At 44.8% G+C, this 21,259-nt stretch overlaps 1 protein-coding gene across 9 annotated transcripts in view; it reads left to right on the top strand.

Moving 5' to 3' along the window:
• RABGAP1 (RAB GTPase activating protein 1) overlaps positions 1 to 20,413 on the top strand; it is a 148,788-nt gene extending 128,375 nt beyond the window's left edge. For 8 of the 9 annotated variants that reach the window (XM_067040772.1, XM_067040774.1, XM_067040775.1 and 5 more), the window contains 7 exons: positions 3,827 to 3,919; positions 4,344 to 4,454; positions 13,394 to 13,498; positions 14,316 to 14,399; positions 15,062 to 15,133; positions 17,128 to 17,325; positions 18,706 to 20,413. In XM_067040772.1, the coding sequence (XP_066896873.1) occupies positions 3,827 to 3,919; positions 4,344 to 4,454; positions 13,394 to 13,498; positions 14,316 to 14,399; positions 15,062 to 15,133; positions 17,128 to 17,325; positions 18,706 to 18,828 (786 nt within the window). In that variant the 3' untranslated portion in view covers positions 18,829 to 20,413. Of the gene's footprint in view, positions 1 to 1,093; positions 1,431 to 3,826; positions 3,920 to 4,343; positions 4,455 to 13,393; positions 13,499 to 14,315; positions 14,400 to 15,061; positions 15,134 to 17,127; positions 17,326 to 18,705 lie in introns of those variants that run through there. The other variant, XM_059073039.2, reaches the window with a different exon arrangement.
• The last annotated feature ends 846 nt before the right edge of the window (positions 20,414 to 21,259 follow it).

Raw genomic sequence — 21,259 nt, 5'->3', positions numbered from 1 at the left:
ACGTTCCAAGTCTCCACCTTCTCTCTAATTCAAGGTTTCTTAACCTGGGACTATGGATGGACCTCAGGGAGCCCATGAGTGCTCTGAAATGGTGTGTAGAATGTTTTATTGCTGGGGGTGGGGTGGGGGTTAGCTTCTGTGCTTTTTTTGTGGGAACCATGGCTCTCAGGGGACATTCAAAGTGGTACTGTCTCTAACAGTGTTAAGAACCTGGTACTGATTGCAGTGAGGTATAAAATTGGGTTTACCCCTAAATTACAAACTCATCCTTAACCCAGGAAATTATTAGAATTTTTTCCTCCTTGAAAGTATATTTAAACAGAACAGATTTCAAATTTAATCGTCTTTGAAGGCAAAAATACCTCTGTGTGTGAAGCCGTGATTTCCACAGCCTTCTAATAGGAGTCAGCCAACAGCGGGTGTGATTCAGAGATCTGGAGCTGATTCCATAGCTTCTCTTCTTCTTGAATTCAGTTAAAATTTTAGTGGTAGAAGTAAGAGACAGACAGAATGAACTGTGGGGACTATGTCTCTTCATTAAGTATTTTCATGCTTACTGTGTGCCAGGCATTAGGTATTTCACAGTGCATAAAGAGTTCCTGCCCTTGTGGAGTTTGCATATCCTGACCTGTGTACATCTTCATATCATTAATGCTTAGCAAAGAGCACTGCACATAGTGGGGCTCAACTATTGGATAAATAAATGTCTCTGCTTGCATCTTTATTGGGTTAAAAGGAAGGCCTTTGACTTTGATTTGTTCAACAGCTGACTGTTCTGATTATGTTCCAAGCATTGAGCTGGGCGCTAGAGGTGTGGTGGTAAGCAAAACAGATGTGGCCTGTTTCCTAGTGGGAAGACAGATAATCAAGTAAGCACATAAATAAATAATTGTGAACTTGGACAGGTGCCATGGAGGATTTGGCTTGACGCTATGAGAATATATAATGAAAGACCAAGCCTGATAGGGGGAAGGAGGGTGTCAGGGAAGGGTTCACTAAAGAAGTGATGTGGAGGGACTTCCCTGGTGGCGCAGTGGTTAAGAATCCGCCTGCCAATGCAGGAGACACAGGTTTGATTCCTGGTCTGGGAAGATCCCACATGCCATGGAGCAACTAAGCCCGTGCGCCACAACTACTGAGCCTGTGCTCTAGAGCCCATGAGCCACAAGTACTGAAGCCCATGTGCCACAACTACTGAAGCCCGCACACCTAGAGCCCGTGCTCCGCCATAAGAGAAGCCACCGCAATGAGAAGCCTGCGCACCACAGCGAAGAGCAGCTGCCGCTCACCGCAACTAGAGAGAGCCCGCCAGGAGCAAGCAACAAAGACCCAGTGCAGCCCCAAAAAAGTGATGTGGAGCTCTGATCTGAAAGCTGAAGAGGAGTGATCCAGGCACAGGGTTGCACAGGCAGAGGGACCAGGCTTGCAGTGTACGTTCACTTTGGTTGCCATTTCCATTTAGAAGACAGGTTGATGCAAAGGGGTGGGGGTGGGGTGGCAGTGTGGGTTCCCTTCTCATTAATTTAGCAAACATTTCTGGGCACTCTCTGTGCATGCTCAGGGGACAACAGTGAGTGAGACACAGTTCTGACCTGGAGAAGGCACTGATAATGGGACAGGCGGGCTGAGAGGTGCTGGTCGTTCCTGGGTGCAGCCTCATAAGGACACTTGAATTGCTGCTTTTGCTGCTGATACCTCTCGTTCCTCATTCAGGCATCAGTCTTTTTCACAGGGTCTCTGCCTCAGAGGCAACCTGAACTAGTTGACTCTGGTTTGCAGGCACATGCTCTGGAAGTCAGGATCAGCTATGAACCCATTATAAGCAGTGTTATATTTGTTTATTTTTTGTTTGTAATGGGGTTGGAGGGGGTGGGGTAAGGCATTCAAGGGAAAGAGGGAAGAAGAGAGAGACAGAGAAGTGAGGCTGAGAATTGGAAAGACAAGTCTCAGCTGGGAAAGAAGTCAGAACTCTGGACCAGCAAGCTCTGTGTAGAGAAGTGAGCAGAGCTTTGTCTCAGAGAAGCCCAGAGTATGAGAATTATTTTTAAACAGCGTTCATTTTGTTAGCTTAATTATAAATGTAATTCATGCTCAATGTAGAAAATGTGGAAGGAAGCATAGGAAACACATAAATACCCATATCCTATCACAGAACTGGAAGAACCAAATGAGATGACATGTGTGAAGGGCCTGGCATGTCTGGGGCACTTATTACACACTAACTGCTGTTACAGTGTGAGGGAGAATCAACCCTCTTGCTCTGAGAATGAGACATTTATAATAAAGGATAATGACAGGTAGAAAAAATTATTTTGTAATTAGCCTTTTAAAATGTATGTTTATGGGAAAAATGTTAATTCTTCCTTACCCCAGCATGAGAATGAAAAGTTGAAGAATCCTGAAGATTTGTGAGAATGTTTTGTAGGATTTGGTGTCAGTTCTCTTTTTTATAAAGCATGAGGGGAGCCTTGTATCCCTGCCCTCCCTTGTCATTTACACAGGCTGACAGCAGAGAGTACTGGGAGGAAATGTGTGCTGCCCACAAGCCTCATTTAGTTTCTGTTCCTCTGCTATTGATCTGTTAGGATTGTTTATAAATTTACTGATCACACAGTTGTTCTGTTTAGGTGCTTTCTTTGTGAATCACTTACACTCACGATAAACACTCACCCCAGCATTGGCCTTAAACCACAGAAGATCTAGGTTTAGGGATGTCAGTTTCCAGCTTGTGGCCTCACCCCAGGTGTTTAGTGGGCATCTTTCTATAGACTGCAGCCAGGGCATAGTGCTGTGTGGCTCCTAGCTGCCTCCCCTTGGGCAGCGGCCAAACTCCAGGAGTAAACTCTGATTGAGGCAGGCCTGTAAACGGCCCAACGGGGCCAGGTGTCTGCAGAATCAGCTGGAGAGGAACACCAGGCAGCTCGAGTAAGACAGACAGGCAAGAACGGAGCAGGGATTGGAGATGCTGACATCAGCCCGCCAGAAACTTGGGCCTGTCCCATCCCCTTTCTACGGCTCAGTGTTTTCTTCTGTACACTAAGGAAGTTGGACTAGACTAGCTCTGTGATTCCTAGGATCTGGGGGCTAAAAGTCAGATTTGTGAGTCAGCAGTGTAGTAGTTTGTAGTGGTTGGTAAGAAAAAGCTTGAGAGAAAGAGGACAGTAGTTTAATGGGATGGAAGAGCAGCTAAATAGAATGCTCAGCAGAACTGTGTGTTTAAGGGCAGAGAGAATTGTGCCTGTTTACAGGCAGCACAGAAGGTGCTAGTTGAAAGGAAAGTGGTAGACGGTAGGACAGTGAGGTAGCTACAGTGTGAACTTTGGATGACGCCTCGCGGCCTGGGCTCAGATCCTGAACCTGCCGGTCGCTAACTGAGTGACTTTGGTCAAGTCACGTAACTTCCTTATATCTCAGTTCACTTGCCTCTAAAATGAGGATACTAATGCCGTACCTTGTAGAGGTGTCATGAGGTCACAGAATGAAAGCATCTGCAGCAGTGCTGGTATGTGCTACAGAAATGGCCCATGAGAAGGAGGAGGAGGACGACGGGCAGTCAGACCTAGAACTCAGGTAGGAGGGGTTCTCTGTTGGGCGTTCATTCTGCCTACTGGTAAAAACTTCAGCCACCAGTTATCCCCAGCAGACCCATGGACATGATGGTAGTCATTGAGTAAGAATTTTAGGTCCTGGGCTCATGTGCAGGAAACACCACTTTCATAGTAACTTGGGATGCCCAAGTCAGCAGAGGTCTTGGTCTTCAGGGCAAGCCCTGAAGCACCCACCCGTTTCTGATACTTTTTAATTTGTGCTGTGCTTTATCCTACAGATTAGTCAGAAGAAGTTGAAAAAATATGAAAAAGAATATCACACCATGAGGGAACAGCAGGCCCAACAAGAAGACCCCATCGAGCGATTTGAGGTTTGTTTACGGCCTAGGTGATGTGAAGTGCTTTCAGCCTTTCATTTTACATAATTGTGCCTATAACTAGCTTTAGTGAGTTCTTTTTAAAATTTAGTTTCACTATTTCTAGGTTCCAGTTTCAGTTTGAGTTTGCAAATGAGAAAGCAAGATTTGTTTTGCTTCAGACTGGCAGCCTAGTTTGTTACAGTTTGGTGGGCTTTTGTCACAGTTAATAAGAAGTAGCTGCTTGACAGTCACTTGAATTTAAGTTATTTCTCTGTGGGGATAGAAAGTAAGCAGTTGTTGACTGGCAGCGCGTTAGGACCAGCCACATCTCCCGTGATTCCCGAAGGACTCAGCAATTAGTTTTGAGGGTTAACCTGAGAAGTTGTCATTTCCATCTGATTTTTATGTCTGTAACTGGTTTCTTTTTACGCATCAGCGGGAGAATAGGCGTCTACAAGAAGCTAACATGAGGTTGGAACAGGAAAATGATGACTTAGCCCATGAGCTGGTGACCAGTAAGATTGCACTGCGAAAGGACCTGGATAACGTAAGTCTAACTCGTCTGAAGGGATGATTATGTTGAAACACTTCTCCCTTAATCAGGTGAAATCCTGGAATTTTAGTGTTTGTTGTTCTAGTTAGATCTAGTAAGATCTTATGGATCTTATGATCCAACTTGCTCTTGTCAGTACTATTCCCTCCTCTCCTTCAGGGATCATCAATGATCTCATTAAGCCCTCCTTACCACATTCTTCTCTCATTAGACACGCAAACCCTGAACGCCTTTCCAGACATCGGTTGAAAGGAGTTTCTGGCTATTCTTATGTTATTACAATTGGCAGTGGCATTTAATCACTATAATTTCCTTAACTTACCCCTAAGACAAGAACAGATCTTGTCATCCTGCACATCATGTGCCTGTTGGATAAGCATTGCCAGTTGTAGTAAAGCTCAGTCCCTCCACAGCTTGCAATTTCATCAGGAATTTCTGTTGGCAGATATTCTGTTTTTCTTTGCTTCTCCTAATCTTAAAAAGTTCGAGATGATGGCATTCCTGGCAGGGTGTTTGTCCATTTTCTATACTACAGGCTCTTCCCATAGTGCACTCTCTCATTCATGGTTTAGGTCAGAGGTTGGCGAATGTTTTCTGTAAAGGGACAGATAGAAAATATTTTAGGCTTTGTGGGCCACATGGTCTCTGTTGCAACTGTGTAACTCTGCCATCGGTGCCTACACGGTAAAGAAATGAATGCACTTGGCTGTGTTCCAGTAAAACGTTATTTATGAGAATAGGTGGCAGGCTGGCTTTGGCGCTTGGGCACAATTTGGCAGCACCTGACTTATGTTTCCCTTCAGGCTCCTAGGATTACTTTTCTGCTTGTTGATTTTCCTGAGGCTCTAGAGATAGGCTTACGCTATTGAGGGTTTACAGGGGACTTAACATAATATATTGAATATATTATGTGAACTTAGGATATGTGAACTTCACAAGGTCCTTGACAGCCACCAAACATGTATGAAAATATTGTGTACTACTGTATTTCTCTGACAGTCTTTGCTTTCATTAGGTTCTCCAAGTGAGTCACATGGCAGATGAAGAGAAAGAGAGATGGCAGTATCTACTGGTTCTTGTTACTTCTCTTTAGAAATAGAATAATGGAGTAAAATTTTGAACAGATCTGGATTCTACCATCAGCTACTCTACTTTCAGGCAGAGTGAAGTGTGGGGAGGTGGAGTAATAGCTGTGTCCGAGAGTATAGTAAGAAGTACATGATTTGGTGTGTATGAAGAGCACAGGAATTAGGCACAGGCAGTGTTTCCCTCTGTTTGTCTGATTGTCAGCTATAAATAGCCGCAGGTAACTAGGAAGACTCCTTTTTCCAGTCTTTCCAGGGAGGGTGTTGCAAGGCCATTAGCCCTCAGTAACCAGAACCTGGAGATTCTGCTGCTTTTTGGTTTACCACAGTCTCCTTAGGTTGGAGTTTCCTCCCTGTGGTGCAGGTTCCCAGCAAACCCTCTGATCTTCTTTGTAGAAACACTATGAGAGTCATTCCCTCACTGTTCAGGCATTTCTGCCAAGTGAGCGGAGGGAGGTGGGTGTACACTGAGCAGGGTAATTGCTGAAGCAGAAATCACAGTGTGCACCTGTGATGGCTCTTCTAGCAGCTGTAGGTCATGCAGAAAGGAAGTGAAAAAGAAAAGAAAATGGGTCCTGTACTAGAGCTTTGTATTCTACAATGAAATTATATTGAGGCAACTTAAGATAAAATTCCAGGCAGATTTTCAGTTTGAGCTGTTGCATTTGCCAGTCTGATGGGACCAGAAGTAACATTGGTGCTCTACTAGTTTAGGGTGGAAAATACACTTCTTAGGTTCTTGAAGCCTGCCTCTAAAGAGGATAAGCCTTTTTTTAAGTTGTCTTTGCCTGGCAGAGTTGTCAAAGAGCTCAGTTACATTCCTGATATCAGAAGTGAGAAATAGTAAAAATAAGATGAATTCCCATTTACTCTACGATGCTGTATGTGACAGGCGCAGTGAGAAGCGCTTTGTTTAACTCTAATATCTCTTATCCTTACCTCAGCCTTGTAACATGAGACCCATTTATGTATAAGGATTTTTTAACAATAAAGAAACTTGAGACTCAAGAGAGAGGAAGGCACCCTGGAATGTAACCCAGGTGGATCTAATTGAAACACCCAGGCTTTTTCTGTAATGCCACACTGTCTCCAAAATAAATATGGAACAAGAAGCTATGGTTTGATGTCATAACTACATCAAAAATATACTGACACCTAACATAACATTTCTTAAGCACTTACAGAGTGAGTTCTAGACACTGCTCCACGTGCTTTGTACTTACTGACAAATCCTCCAAACAACCCTTGTGTAAAGGATACAGTCACGATCCCCATTTCACTGATGAGGCCAAAAGAGGTTAAATGTCTTACACAGTCACACTGTTAGTGGCAGAGCCTTTAGACTGCAGTCCAGCTGGCCTGCCACTCCTAACTTGGCTCAGAGGAGCAGGAACCCTGTTGCCACTAGGGCTCAGGAATAGCAAACAGGGGTCCCATCGTCCAGCCATCAACAGTGCTGAGGAAACAGACCTTTTCACACTAAACGTTGAGTCCCTTTCCAAGTTAGTCTTCTCTCGTATCTTTTGAATCATCACGGAAAATCAGTTAGGTTCTGAAGTGAGGGCTGTGGGGTCCTCTCAGCATGTTTTGGCTTCAGGGACTTAGATTTCTGAAAGAACTTCATCATACCCTTTCACTCTTCCCTTTCTGTATCCCAGAGAAAAGCTCTCATATGTGGCTTATAGGATTTCCAGAACCCTCTTTGTATTTCCAACTGATTTTATTATCACTTTTGTTATTCCTCACCTGTCATTTCTGTTACTTGTCACAAAGCAGCTATGGAGAGATCCTCGGTCAGCTACTGAGTCCCTAGGTGACTCCATCCAAGCTTTCTCCTCTATGAAATGGGAGTAATGCCTGGACCTCACATTAAGGCATTGGTGCTAAAGGCTGAGAGGGAACCTATGGAAGGTACCTGGCACAGGGCTGATAGGACCCCACCTGAGTCCCCTCTGGCATGATTGCTCTCTACATTGAGACAGTTTAATGTGAGAGTGATGGAAACAGACTCAGGAGCTCAACTGCTGGGATTTGAATTCTGGCTCCACTGCATTCTAGTTCTCTGAACTTGAGCAGGTTGCTAAACTTTCCCCACTGAATTACTTTGGTCTCTTTATCAAAAATTCATTGACCTGTATGTATGGGTCTCCTCGATTCTCTGTCTGCTCCATTGATATATACATCTTATCGTTAACTGCCAGTACCACACTGTCGTAATTACTCAGGTCATGGGAGTCCTCCAATTTTGTTGTTCTTTTTAAAAAAATAATTTGGCTATTGTAAGTAATTTGCATTTTTATATAAATACTAGAATCAGTTTGTCAACTTGTAGAAATAAAAGCCTTCTGGGATTTTGAGTGGAGTTGTATTGAATCTATAAATTAGCTTGGGGAGTATTAACATCTGAGCAGTGATTGAACCTTCCAATCCATGAGTATGTTACAATTTTCATTTATTTAGGTCTTTTTCAATTTCAGCATTGTTTTCTTAGTTTCCAGTTTACCAGATCTGCACATGTTTTAATCTGTTATTAAGGGTAATTTTTTCTTTCTTTTTTAAAAATAAATTTATTTAATCAATTTATTTTTGGCTGTGTCGTTGGGTCTTTGTTGCTGCGTGTGGGCTTTCTTCCAGTTGCGGCGAGCAGGGGGTACTCTTCACTGCGGTGCGCAGGCTTATCGTTGTTGCAGATCACGGGCTCTAGGTGCATGTGCTTCAGTAGTTGTGGCACGCGGGCCCAGTAGTTGTGGCGCACAGGCTTAGTTGCTCCGTGGCATGTGGGATCTTCCCAGACCAGGGATCGAACCCGGGTCCCTTGAATTGGCAGGTAGATTCTTAACCACTGTGCCACCAGGGAAGTCCCAAGGGTAATTTTTTCTTAATTGCATTTTCCAATTATTTATTGCTAGTCTCTAGAAATACAATTGATTACATGACCTTGTATCCTGTGACCTTGTTAAATCACTTACTATTCTTGTAGCTTTTTTGTTTATTTTTTAGGATTTTCCACATACACAGTCCTATCATCTCTGAATAAAGACAGTTTTACTTCTTTTCAGGTCATTCTGTCTTTTTTCCCTTGCCTTCCTGCACTGACTGGGACCTTTCTGAACGATATTGGATGGTGAGAGTGGACCTCATCACCTTGTTCCAGACGTTAGCTGTAGGTTTTCCATAGATCAGGTTGAGTAAGTTTTCCTTTCTTCCTGTTTGCTGAGAGTTGTCATGAATGGGTGTTGAATTTGGTCAAATGCTCTTCCTGCATCTGTTGAGGTGATTATTTGCTATTTTTCCTAATTCTGTTAGTACAGTGAAGTGTAGACAAACTGATTTTTCAGTGTACACAAACATTGCATTCCTAGAAAATGTGGGATTTCTTTTTTAAGATTTTTATTTGTATTAAAGATTTTTGTGTTGCTAAGGAATATTTGTCTGGAGTTTCTTTAATGTTTTTGTCTGGTTTTGATATCAGGGGAATGCTAGCCTTCTAAAATGAACTGGGAATTGTTCCCTCCTATTTTTTAAGGACTTTTTGTGGGATTGTTCCTTGATTAAATCTTTAATTTAATTCCCTAGTGAAACCACATGGGCCTGGAGTTTTATTAGCAAGAAAAATAAAAAAATTTTTTTTCTTGCTGCGTTGGGTCTTCGTTGCTGCGTGCAGGTTTTCTCTAGTTGCGGCAAGCGGGGGCTACTCTTCATTGCGGTGCATAGGCTTCTCATTGCAGTGGCTTCTCTTGTTGCGGAGCACAGGCTCTAGGCACGGGTTTCTGTAGTTGTGGCGCACAGGCTTATTTGCTACGCAGCATGTGGGATCTTCCCAGACCAGGGATCGAAGCCGTGTCCTATGCATTGGCAGGCAGATTCTTAACCACTGCGCCACCAGGGAAATCCAGGAGGAAATTATTTTATTATGATTTCAGATATGGAGCTATTCAAATTTTCTAATTTCTTCATGTGTACATTTTTATACTTTGTGCCTTTCAAGTGATTTATCCATTTCATCTTAGTTGTCAAATATATGGGCACAAAGTCATTGATATTCCCTTATTCTTTTTTTTTAAAATTTATTTATTTATTTATTTATTTAATTTTTGTCTGCATTGGGTCTTCGCTGCTGCACGCGGGCTTTCTCTAGTTGCAGTGAGCAGGGGCTACTCTTAGTTGCGGGGCGCAGACTTTTCATTGTGGTGACTTCTCTTGTTGCGGAGCACAGGCTCTAGGCACGCGGACTTCCGTGGTTGTGGCACACGGGCTTCAGTAGTTGTGGCTCGCGGGCTCTAGAGCACAGGCTCAGTAGTTGTGGTGCACGGGCTTAGTTGCTCCGCGGCATGTGGGATCTTCCCGGACCAGGGCTCGAACCCGTGTCCCCTGCATTGGCAGGTGGATTCTTAACCACTGTGCCACCAGGGAAGCCCCCCTTATTCTTTTAATGTTTATAGGATGGATCTGTTGAAGTCTTCTCTCTTTCATTACTGATATGGGTAATTTGTGTCTTTTCCCTTTTTTCCTTAATCAATCTACTAACTAGAAGTTTATCAATTGTGTTGATCTCTTTAAAACCAAGCTTTTGGTTTTGTTGATTTTTTTTCTTTTTCTTTCATTGATTTCTGCTTTTTATTATCTCCTTCTGCTTTTGTTTTCGTTTAATTTGCTCTTTTTCTAGCTACTTGAAGAAGCTTAGTCATTGATTTGGACCTTTCATCTTTTCTAAAATAAGCATTTAAAGTTATAAATCTCCCTGAAGCACTCTTTTAGCTACATCTCACACATTCTGATGTGTCGTGTTTTTATTTTCATTCACTTCTTGTGATTGCTTCTTTGATCTCTGAGTTAATTAGTAGTGTGTTGTTTAATTTTTAACTATTAGGGATTTGTCCCCCAAATTTTTCTCTTGTTGATTTCTGATTTAATTCAGTTGTCATCAGGGTACATATTTTTTCAGATTTTAGTGCTTTTAAAACATACTTATGCTTATTTTAGGGCCTTCCATATTGTCTGATGGGTGAATGTGCCACATGCTCTTGGAGAGTATGTGTGTCCTGTTGTTGTCGGTGGGGTGTTCTATCATGTCACTTTTGTCAAGTTGATGGACTTCCATGGGTTTACTGCCTATCTCTTTATTCTATCGCTTACTGAGAGAACAGTGAGGAAATCTGTAACTCTCTGCACTTATCTATTTCTCCTTTCAGTTATGTCAGTTTTTGTTTCTTATAATTTGAATTTATGAATGCATTTCAGATTTACTGCCTTCTTAATGGAGTGACTCTTTTATTGTTATGAAATGTCCCTCTTTGTCCCTGGTTAATGCTCTTTGTTCTGAGATCTACTTCGTCTGATGTCCATTCCTACTTTCATGGTATTTCATGGTATATCCTTTTCCATACTTTTACTTTTGACATATATGTCTTTATATTTAAAATGGGATTTTGTAGCCAGCATATAGTTGGATCTTGCTTTTTGAAATTTAGTCTGTTAATCTCCTTCTTTTAATTGGAATGTTTAGACCAGTTACATTTAATGTAATTATTTATATGGTATATTTAACTCTACCACCTTGCTGTTTGTTCTCCATTTGTTGTATTTGCTTTTTCTTTCTTTTTTCCCCTTTTCTGCCTTCTTTGGTTTAATTGGGTATTTTCATGATTTCATTTTATCTCCTTTACTGCCTTATTTGCAGTTCTGGAGCACTCAGATCTCCAGAGCTCTACCCCACAGGTTCCAACCACCTCAGCAACTCTGACCCCCTACCTCTGCCTCCTGAACCGTTTGAGGCATATGCTCTGTTTGGAACCCCTCACTCTGCTCCTTGGTCCAGAAGTGCCTCTAGGCAGAAAGCCAGAATGGTAGTAGGACCTTGCTTGTTTCCTTTCTCCCAGGAACCACAATTCTGCATTTGTTTTTAGTGTCAGCAAACAGTAGTTTTATGTATTTCGTCCAGTGTTTTGTTTACAGTGGGAGGGTAAATCTGGTCCTGGTTAGTCCTTCATGACCAGAAGCGGAAGTTTGGATTTGTGTTTATCGCCAGATGTTCTCTCCTTACGTGCTTACGTAAGTAGAATGACTGTGTAGCAAGTGTGGTACCATAAGAGGACCCTGGTTGGTCAGTCCAGTGGCCTCTGTGCACCTTCCTATTGACACAGCCTTGAGAGTCAGCTCTTGGAGTGATGGCACAAATGCTGGGCTTAATGTTGAAAGACCTGGTTTCAGATTCCAGCTCTGCTACATGCATTGTGCAAGCTTGGGGAAATCACTTACCCATCTAAATTTTTTCTAAACTGGGGAGTCAGGATGGGCAAGGAAGACTCTTGAGTTCATGACCTGGCTGTCCCGTACTTCTTAGAATCAGTCTTATCTACCATGGGAGTGATGGTGAATAACTGAGAGAATATAAGTATATGCTACAGGTTCCAAAGTACTGTTCAGAAGATGTTAACTGGGTCCAGGGAAGAGAAGGGAGAGGTAACAGGATGTTCTGTTGATTAAAGTAAAACAGAATCTTTTTTTTTTTTTTTTTATGGTGGCCTCTCCCGTTGCGGAGCACAGGCTCCGGACGCGCAGGCTCAGCGGCCATGGCTCACGGGCCCAGCCGCTCCGCGGCATGTGGGATCTTCCCGGACCGGGGCACGAACCCGTGTCCCCTGCATCGGCAGACGGACTCTCAACTACTGCGCCACCAGGGAAGCCCCAAAACAGAATCTTTGACGGGACTTTATTCTTCTTACTTCCTCTTTTGTTTGATTCTTATTTCCATTTTGAGTGCTACTGGGCTTTGAACTAGAGGTGATTATAAGCCACTCAGCAGAAAGGACAGGCCTTAATTCCAGGACCCCATTTAATTGCACGCATATGCAGTTTGCCAGTAACTAATGGCCTTTTGAGTTGCATATCATGCCATTCTCAGTTCTCCATTTAAGACCCCGGCCCCCTGGAACCTATACCTCCCAAAGAAAGTACATCAGAAGATGTGGTGTAGTAGAAAGCAGAGGGGCTCAGCTATACTACTTTAGCTAGGTGACATCAGAAATGCTCTTTAATTTCAGGGAAACCACCATCCATTGTCAAAGGAGGTTGGCTATAAGGAGCTGGCAAAGACCCTCTATATCTAGCGTTCTGTAACTAGGAGCTTCCACCTCCTTTCCTTGACTGCCTTCTAACATGCTACAGTCTCATTCTTCAGTTATCCTTGGACTGTCTAATGTCAGGGACTGTATTTGTCAGGTACAGGTGTATCATTTTCACTTGGACCCAAAGATCTGCCCACCAGACCTTTGCATGCTTTAGAAAAAACTGGGGTGGAAGATGGCCATTTCAGATAATAAAAGGAGAGTGCTAGGAAAGGGGTGCCTTCCTTTGTCAGGTGACGGTGAGAGCAAAATGCAGAACTTATTTGATGAAGCAGAGCAAATACTGAGAGTTTGGAAGAAGAAAACCAGAATTTATTATTATTATTAATGATAATGACACCTACCTTTTATTGAGTGTTTACTATATGCTAGGCACTGTGCTGAGTCCATTCCATGCCTTATCTATCTCTCAGATGAAGATCGTGAAGCTCAGAGAGGTTCTCAATGACTTGTCCAAGTGGCACACAGTCAGGGACGATGGGAGTCAAGACCAGGCTGTCTGACAAAGGCGAGCTCCTAGCTACTGCTGCGCGTTGCCTCTGGGCGGGAGAAGGGGCCGGACACTTGTGCATGAGTGTGGTCTCAGCGTGACCTTGGGCATAGCACATCCCCTCTCTGGATCACAGTTTCCTCGTCATCTTAAAATTGGATGTTCTGGGTAATTCAAATCCCTTTCAGTTCTCACTTCTTGTTCTATAACAGCACCTCTTAAATGTTTCAGGCTGAGGAAAAGGCAGATGCACTGAATAAGGAGCTGCTTATGACCAAACAGAAATTGATTGATGCAGAGGAAGAGAAAAGACGGCTGGAAGAAGAGTCTGCTCAGGTAAGGGGAGCTTTGCCCCTCCCACATTCCTCTGTGTCTTGCAAATGCTTGAGAGCTGGGAGTGCACTGGTGGCTTCCTGTTGGCACTGGAGAACCCGGAGACAGCTGGCTTCAGTTTCTCTCCAAGGCCTTTTGTATTTACTGTGAAAAGCATAATGGTTCTTAATAATTAAAATGTAAGAGGACACAGTGGGGCAAATCCCATCCTTCACTGGGGCAGGAGAAACTCCTGTGTGTCAGCATCTGAGTGTGACAAGAGGGTTAGCATTTCTGCAAAAGGAAGGCAGACATCACATAATGTCTGGCTCTTCCCCTACCTGTCCACTGACATCTCCCCCCCAGAGCAAACTCTGGAAGGCTTGTCCTGAGCACAGCCCCTGGGCGCAGACTCACAGCCGTAGGAAGAGCTTTGGGTGCTGCGCGCCCCAGAGCAGCCTGGCTCTCCTTCACCATCCACCGTCTCGCCTCAGTCAGGCTGCCTGAGGCGAGAGATGGCGGGCCGCCTCCCACATAATCCATGAGGCACTGAAGGAGCGGCAGTCCTCCTGTTAGCTCTTCCTCAGCTCAGGATCCCAGGTCGGGCTGCACTGACAGGGAGGAACTTCAGCAAAAGCCCCAAGCTGAAAGTTCAGAAGTTTTGACTGTTCTCACCTAGCACCGAGAGTAGTGTTAGTACTGGCGAGAGGGAGGAAGACAGGAGGGGAGTTGCCTCCAGTAGGTCAAGCACTCTGGGGAAAGCCCAGCACTAAGCACGGGGTGCCAGAGCTTCACTTGTATTTCCCTTGACATTCGCTTTTGCTTTCCTTAATGTACGCAGCTAAAAGAAATGTGCCGTCGGGAACTCGACAAGGCAGAATCTGAGATTAAGAAAAACAGTTCTATCATCGGTGACTACAAGCAGGTGGGTCCGTGCCCGCTGGAATTGGGCCACATTCTCTGGAAGCCCCGCTAGCCTGCCCGAGGTGTCTTCTCCACACCCACACGCGCCCTGCTCAGCGACTTGCACTGACGAGTCCCTTCGCTTCACTGGACAAGTTACCGCACTGCTTTTCAGCTGTAAGATAAGGGAAATCATCGCTCACCTGGAGAATTGTTGTGAGGAGTCCATGAGATTATCTTTGTGGAGCACCTGGCAGAGTTCCCTCACATAAGCAGGCACTTAATACATGAAAGCCCCCCCAGTTCTTGGGAGCACTTCAGACTCATGATGTAGAACCACCTCTCTCCCCAGCGGGTTGCATTTTGAGAACATAATTGAATTGGTCTTGTTTCTTTGTGTACTGGGATCTCGTGTTGGCTCTTGAGTCTGGCAGTGTCTGTAAACATTGGCCATAGAGCATGGCGCTGCTAGGTCCCTGCAGGTCCTAGGCCGGTGGATGCGGGGGTGGGAGAGCCAGAGGCACCTCTGCTCACCTGTCATCTCACACCCCCTCCTGCTCAGTACCGTCCTAATTCCACTCATCATAGTCCAGCTTCCACTGTAGAACTCGTCCTGAGCCCAAGTTGTGCTAATTATGACATTGCTGAAGAGATTGTCATTTTATATTATGTTTGTTTCTTTAGATTTGTTCTCAGTTGAGTGAAAGATTAGAGAAGCAACAGACTGCTAATAAAGTGGAAATTGAAAAAATTCGGGTAAGTCTTGCTGTATCAAAGAGATTTTATACCACGTAGTTCATTTTATGGCTATATTCAGCACAAAAGATTTGGGGAGGGGGTATTCTGCTTTTTTTATTATTGTTTTTTAAAATAACCTACCACTATTAATAACAATACTATCTTTTTAAAAAATTTTATTTATTTATTTATTTATTTATTTTATTTTGGGCTGCGTTGGGTCTTCGTTGCTGTGCGCGGGCTTTCTCTAGTTGCGGCGGGTGGTGGCTACTCTTCGTCATGGTGCGTGGGCTTCTCGTTGCAGTGGCGTCTCTTGCTGCCAAGCACAGGCTCCAGGCGCGCGGGCTTCAGCAGTTGTGGCGTGCAGCCTCAGTAGTTGTGGCGCACGGGCTTAGTCGCTCCACGGCATGTGGGATCTTCCCGGACCAGGGTTCGAACCCATGTCCCCTGCGTTGGCAGGCGGATTCTTAACCACTGCACCACCAGGGAAGTCCCCAGGTATTCTGCTTTGATTCCAAAACTGAGGGAAGCTGATGAGTACCTGACAAGGTGGCTGTCAGGACCTGGTTCAACAACTGACAACTGATATTCTGCCTCTCTCCTCCAGGCAGGGGATACAGATAAGACCAGAAGAGCTCTGGCATTAGATCTCAAAAGACAAGTGTTCCTCTTCCTTACAAATTTGTATAACATCCTTCTCCACGCTAACTTCACTTGTAAAAAGACAAAACAAAACACAAGAGCCCCAGGATTTCAGGTGTTGTCTGTGATTACTGCAGCACCCTGCAGAGGTGGGAGAGTCCTGCAGGTGACAGGCTGTGCTTGAGGGTGGGGTGCGGAGGTCAGGTCACTCCCCACATTGTTCTGTAGCAGGGGGACACTCCCCTTCTGAGCTCAATTCCTCTTGCTGTAATGGGCCCAGATACAATTGAGAACCTGAGTTTTTAATGTTTTCTTGCCAATTTGAGGGTTTCTGTAACTTGGTGCTTGCTTTCTTTTTTATTATTAAAATACTTGTCAAATTTTACTGAGATGAGTAATTTACTGAAAGATACTTTACTAACATGTTTAACAACTCAGTGGACAGAAACGTGGGGGAGTCCATGGCCATGTCTGCACAAACCAGCATTTTACCTGGAGCAAGATGATACCTGGCCTCCATCATAAGTAGTGTTTAACCAGCAGTACCTATTTTTTAAACAAAATTTATTTTCTGATGCTAAAACTAATAATAATGTTCATTGCAGAAAATTTGGAAAATAAGAGTAAAGGAGGAAAAAAAACCCTTATAATCTTATTACCCACAGACAACATCATCATTAACACTTTGGCATGTATGCTTTCAGTCTTTGTTCTAACATACAAAATTTCATTCACTCTAAGGCATTTTTTTACATCTGAAATTGGGACATATTTTGTAACTAATGGCTTTTTGTGGTTTAATTGGCAGAATATTTTCTTAGAGGAAAACGAAATGAGGTTTCTTACAGTCATTGCCATCTTATTTTCATGAAATGTGGTATATCCTTGTAACTAGACTTTAAAGACATTTTTGTGTCCTAGTTTACCCAGCACTTAAACATTTTTACCATGTTACAAAAAATTCCTCAAAAATTTTTCTGAGGCTGTGTACTTCCTTGTAAAAATATAGCACGTCCTATTTAATTTTCCCCAGTAGCTGGATAGTTTATCTCCCCACCCCTTTTTTGTGTCTCTAATTCTGCAGTGAAATTCCTTGTATGTAAATCTGTGTCTAGTCACTGCTTTTTCATTTTTTTAGCCAAGTTTCCTAGAAGTGAGATGACTGGATCAAGACATAAGAATATTTGTGTTGCTTTTGGTGTATAACACCAGGTGACTTTTCCAGTAGGTCATCTGCCAGTTTACAGGGAGAACACAGTTTTTCAGAAGCTGTGGTGCTCAGCAGAGAAGCCATCTCTTGGCTCCCCAGAAAGGAGATGCTCACATCATCATGTCTTCTTTGTCTCTTCACATCTGACATTCAATTTCAGCAAAACGTGGACGACTGTGAGCGCTGCCGGGAATTTTTCAACAAAGAAGGGCGCGTAAAGGGCGTCAGCTCAGCTGAGGACGTTGTGGACGAGGACGCAGATGAGGAGAAGGAAACCCTCAAGAACCAGCTGAGAGAGATGGAACTGGAACTGGCACAAACCAAGCTGCAGCTGGTGGAAGCTGAGTGTAAGATCCAGGTAACAGCTGCAGCCTCTGCGCCCCCGGCCAGCCCTCTGCCCCTGGTGCAGACCCAGACCTGCATGGGGGCAGGATTTCGCTGCTGTGGGCTAGAAACCCCAGAAATGATCTTTATGGTTTGGGGTTTTTTTTTCCCCTTTTAAACTTCTACCATAATCCTCATGGGAAGAAGCACATTACTTGTTATTTACTAGTGGATGTTTAATTAGCATTTAGCCTGTCCCAATGAGTGGACTTTCTCATAATGAGAATTATTCATCAAACTTGGAATCTTTCTGGTGGAGCAGAGAATGCATGATTTGAAATCACAGCTGCACCACCAAACTCTGACCTTGGGTTAGTTAGTAACCTCCTTTAACTTCAGGTTCCTCATCTGCCAGTGGAGGTGATGAGGGGTCACTCTGATAGTTTGCTTTGAGGACTAAAAAAGATAATGCACAGGAAGGGCTCAGCATGATATCTGAGGGCTTCACAAATACAGGCTTTTATGCCCCCCCCGCTCCTGTCACTTACCCAGCTTTTTGACTTTGGATGTATTACCTAATTTATCTGGGCCTCCTTTCCTTATGGAGAAACTGGGGCTTGTATTGTTCATCTTTATACTGCATGGCTAGTTCCATCAGCCCCGATGCTGAGCACCAGGTAGGCACCAGGCACAGTTCGCAGAAGGAACCAAGTTCAGGACCAAAGCTTAAGCCCTGGTCTCCGTATCACACACAGTACCTGGGCGTCTGCTTCTCCCAAGCCCGGTTCTTGATGTTGGGGCTGCACAACTAGCACGTGGCCTCTGCGGCCATCCAAGGCGGCGAGGAGAGGCCTCACCAAGGACAGTATCTGGGCTGTAGTCTGAGAGTGAGCAGAGGTTGCCGCTGGAGAAAAGACAGAACAGTGAGCCTTCCTGGTGGAGGGCATGGCGTGTCCAGCAGCACAGAGGGAGGAGAGGGCCTGCCTGGAAGGGCCTTCAGGAAGTAGGGGTGGAAGTGGGTGCTGAGCTGGAAGAGTCTCAGCCCAGATTGTGAAGCATCTCGGATGTCTTGCTAGGGGGTCTAGGCTTGAAAGGCTCTAGCCGGAAATTAATGATGCATTCTTAGGTAGAACATTCGGTCTGTCTCCTGGTATGCAGTGGGTGGACGGAGAAGGAGATGCTCAGGTAGGAGGCCGTTTTAATAAACAGACGAGGCAAGAAATGAGGTCTTAACTAGGAAATCTCCCAGAGCTTTAGGCACTCCAGATCTTTCTATTCCAGTTTGAGAACTGGGGGAATTTCCAGAGGCCTCTCAAGAGGAAATAGACTGAATTCTTGTCTTGGCTTGGCTCTGGGGAGGCAGTGTCATTAGCACTGGAGACCAGCATCCTCACGTACGTTGTTCCTCTTCCAGGACTTGGAGCACCATTTAGGCCTTGCCCTCAACGAGGTACAGGCGGCCAAGAAGACGTGGTTTAACCGAACACTGAGCTCCATAAAGACGGCAACCGGGGTTCAAGGGAAAGAGACTTGCTGAGAGCAGCTGCTGCCTCCAGACACCTTCAGAAAACATGACACCTTTTGTTGCCTTCTTTGGCCAGATGTGTGATTCTGTGACATGTCCCAGGACCAGAATGTACCTAAGTCAGATCCATAGAAGCATGTGGGTAGGTTGTTGGACCAGAGCTCATGAAGCAGGCAGGCTGTGCGGTAAGGCTCTCCTCACTCCTGATACTAACAGGCCTGCTGGCTGGCCTGCAGCTCTGGACATTCCAGAAAGTCACTCCTCCGTGTGACCTCCGGGCCTCTTCCTGGTTAGATCAGCTCCTCACGCAGCCCAGCGGCTGAGTGACATTATCAGAGTCTGGGGATCTTTCAGGCCTTTGGTTTTTTTCTAAACCTTTAATCTTTTTTTTAAAAATACACATATTATTATATATTGGGGGAGGTGGGGCAGGGGATTGGTAGCTCAAATAATTATCTGCTCCAGTGCCAGCAGAGGGTCCTCCAGGTAGACATGGAGAAGCACTTTGTTTTAAATAGGAGGGTTTCATGGTTGTAGGTGAAGCCACCTAGTTTCGTTAAACTAACTCTACGATGCACAGGTTTTTGGTTTGGCATTTTTCACATGTTTCTGATCAATTCTATGCAACTCTCATAGTTCCTGTTGTTTTTAGTGTTAGCTGCCAAATGACTCCACAGTGCTGGGGTGGGTGACTTGACCGACTGTCGAGACTTGGATTAATCATAACGTGGACAAATCTTATTTTGCTTAATGTGTCGTGTGTGTGTGTATATATAAATATCTCTTCCCAATGCACCCAATTGACAGTGTTTAAATCCCAGACTAGGACTGATCTGCACAACTTAATTATGTGGTTATTTTGGGCACTTAATTTCACTCAAGGTTTGTCGGGCTCTGCTCTCCACCCTGCTGTCGTGAGAGCTGTGAAGAGCTCCCTCACTTCAAGGTTCTAGTGTTTTTGCACAACAGCTTGTACAAGTGAGAAAGACTCTGAGGTGTGTATGTGTGTGTGTGTGTGTGTGTATGTGTGTGTGTAAATGTGAGGATGTGCAGGACACACATGCCAAGAGGCCCCTGTCCTGCTGGCCTGTGTCCCTGCCTGCCTGGGCCCTCCCTAGAGTGAGGCTGGGTGCAAACCTCGCTGTTCAGATGGGCTGCAAGTTCTCGCTTCAAAGCTATGGAATAGAGGTTTTAGCACCTTTTTTTAAACAAAATAACTTTAGACTTCTAATTTATATAGTGATATGCTGACAGGCTGTCTCGCAGATGACTTTGTCGTCTTCTCTGCGTGCAGTGTGGAGGTCGCTGGTTACAAGAGGCACTGATTTGTACATAAAGACACCTGGGTTGTTTTGTATCTCTTTTCCTGTTGGCTGTATTAACGCTTGCTGAGGTCATCTGTGATCAGGGAGGTAACAAGCGGCAACCCCTGACCCCCCAAACCATCCCCTCCACGGCTTTCTGTGTCTTTCTTGTTCAGTTACCAAAACAGCTGTAAGCCCATCTAAAACTAGGTGCGTGGACATTGTGCTAGGGTAGTTTCAGTGTGTCAACTTTATGAATTGAAATATAAACCAGTAAAATTGTATTACTATTTCTTTTGTTGGTTTTATTTTAACGGCATATTCATTAAATATTTTGGTACAAACAGCATTGCTTTGTAACAACCAGTTTTATCATGATGTGCTCTTGCCTCCCTCCCACGGGCAGTCAGAGAAGACCACCCTCTGGGCTGACAAATAGGTGTACGTGAGCATTGGGCAGCGCCTCCCCGTTTATCCATTCAGATACTGACTGAGCAGCTAATGTGCTCCAGGCCCATGGGGTGAGAGAAGACACAGGCTTTGTCCCCTGGGAGGCCTGTGCCTTCATCGGGAGCATTGCCTGTCTTGGAGAAATAAAGTGAGACATGACCTGTGTATTTGAAGGTTAGGGAAGTCTTACAGGAGGTAAGGGTGTGGTAAGACCTTGAAAGACAAAAGCATCTCACCAGGCAGAGATGGGAGAGGGAATTGCAGGCCCAAAATGTGAATGTGCAGGGGAAATAGCTGAAGAGCAGAAAGGCAGGCAGAGTACCCGAGGTCCAGTTAGGCTCTGCTAGAACTTTCAGGGGAAGTGGTGGCATGGCCAGCAGGTACCTCTTTCTGAAAGCTCCTTTCTGTTCCCTGCTGGTCTTCCCGCACTGCAACACCATAGGGACGAGGCTCCCAGACCCTCTGCCATCCTTTACCACCTCGCCCCCTTCTCTGCAGCAGGAAGAAGAGCAGTGCTTCCCCAACCCGACGGTCCCCTCCTTGCTTGACCTGCCCTCCAGGACCACCCCCTACACCCAGCCTTTGGATGGAAGCGGGCTGAGATGCAGGCCATGAAGAAGGGAAGGTGGTGAGTGAGCCCTGCCCCATCTCTCTGCTGAACTGAGGCAGGGCAGGTGCCTAGCAAGGGG

Source organism: Kogia breviceps, chromosome 8 (assembly GCF_026419965.1).
Source record: "Kogia breviceps isolate mKogBre1 chromosome 8, mKogBre1 haplotype 1, whole genome shotgun sequence".
Taxonomy (NCBI): Eukaryota; Metazoa; Chordata; class Mammalia; order Artiodactyla; family Physeteridae; genus Kogia; species Kogia breviceps.
The sequence above is the reverse complement of the archived record's forward strand: the minus strand, read 5'-3'. Positions and strand labels throughout refer to the sequence as shown.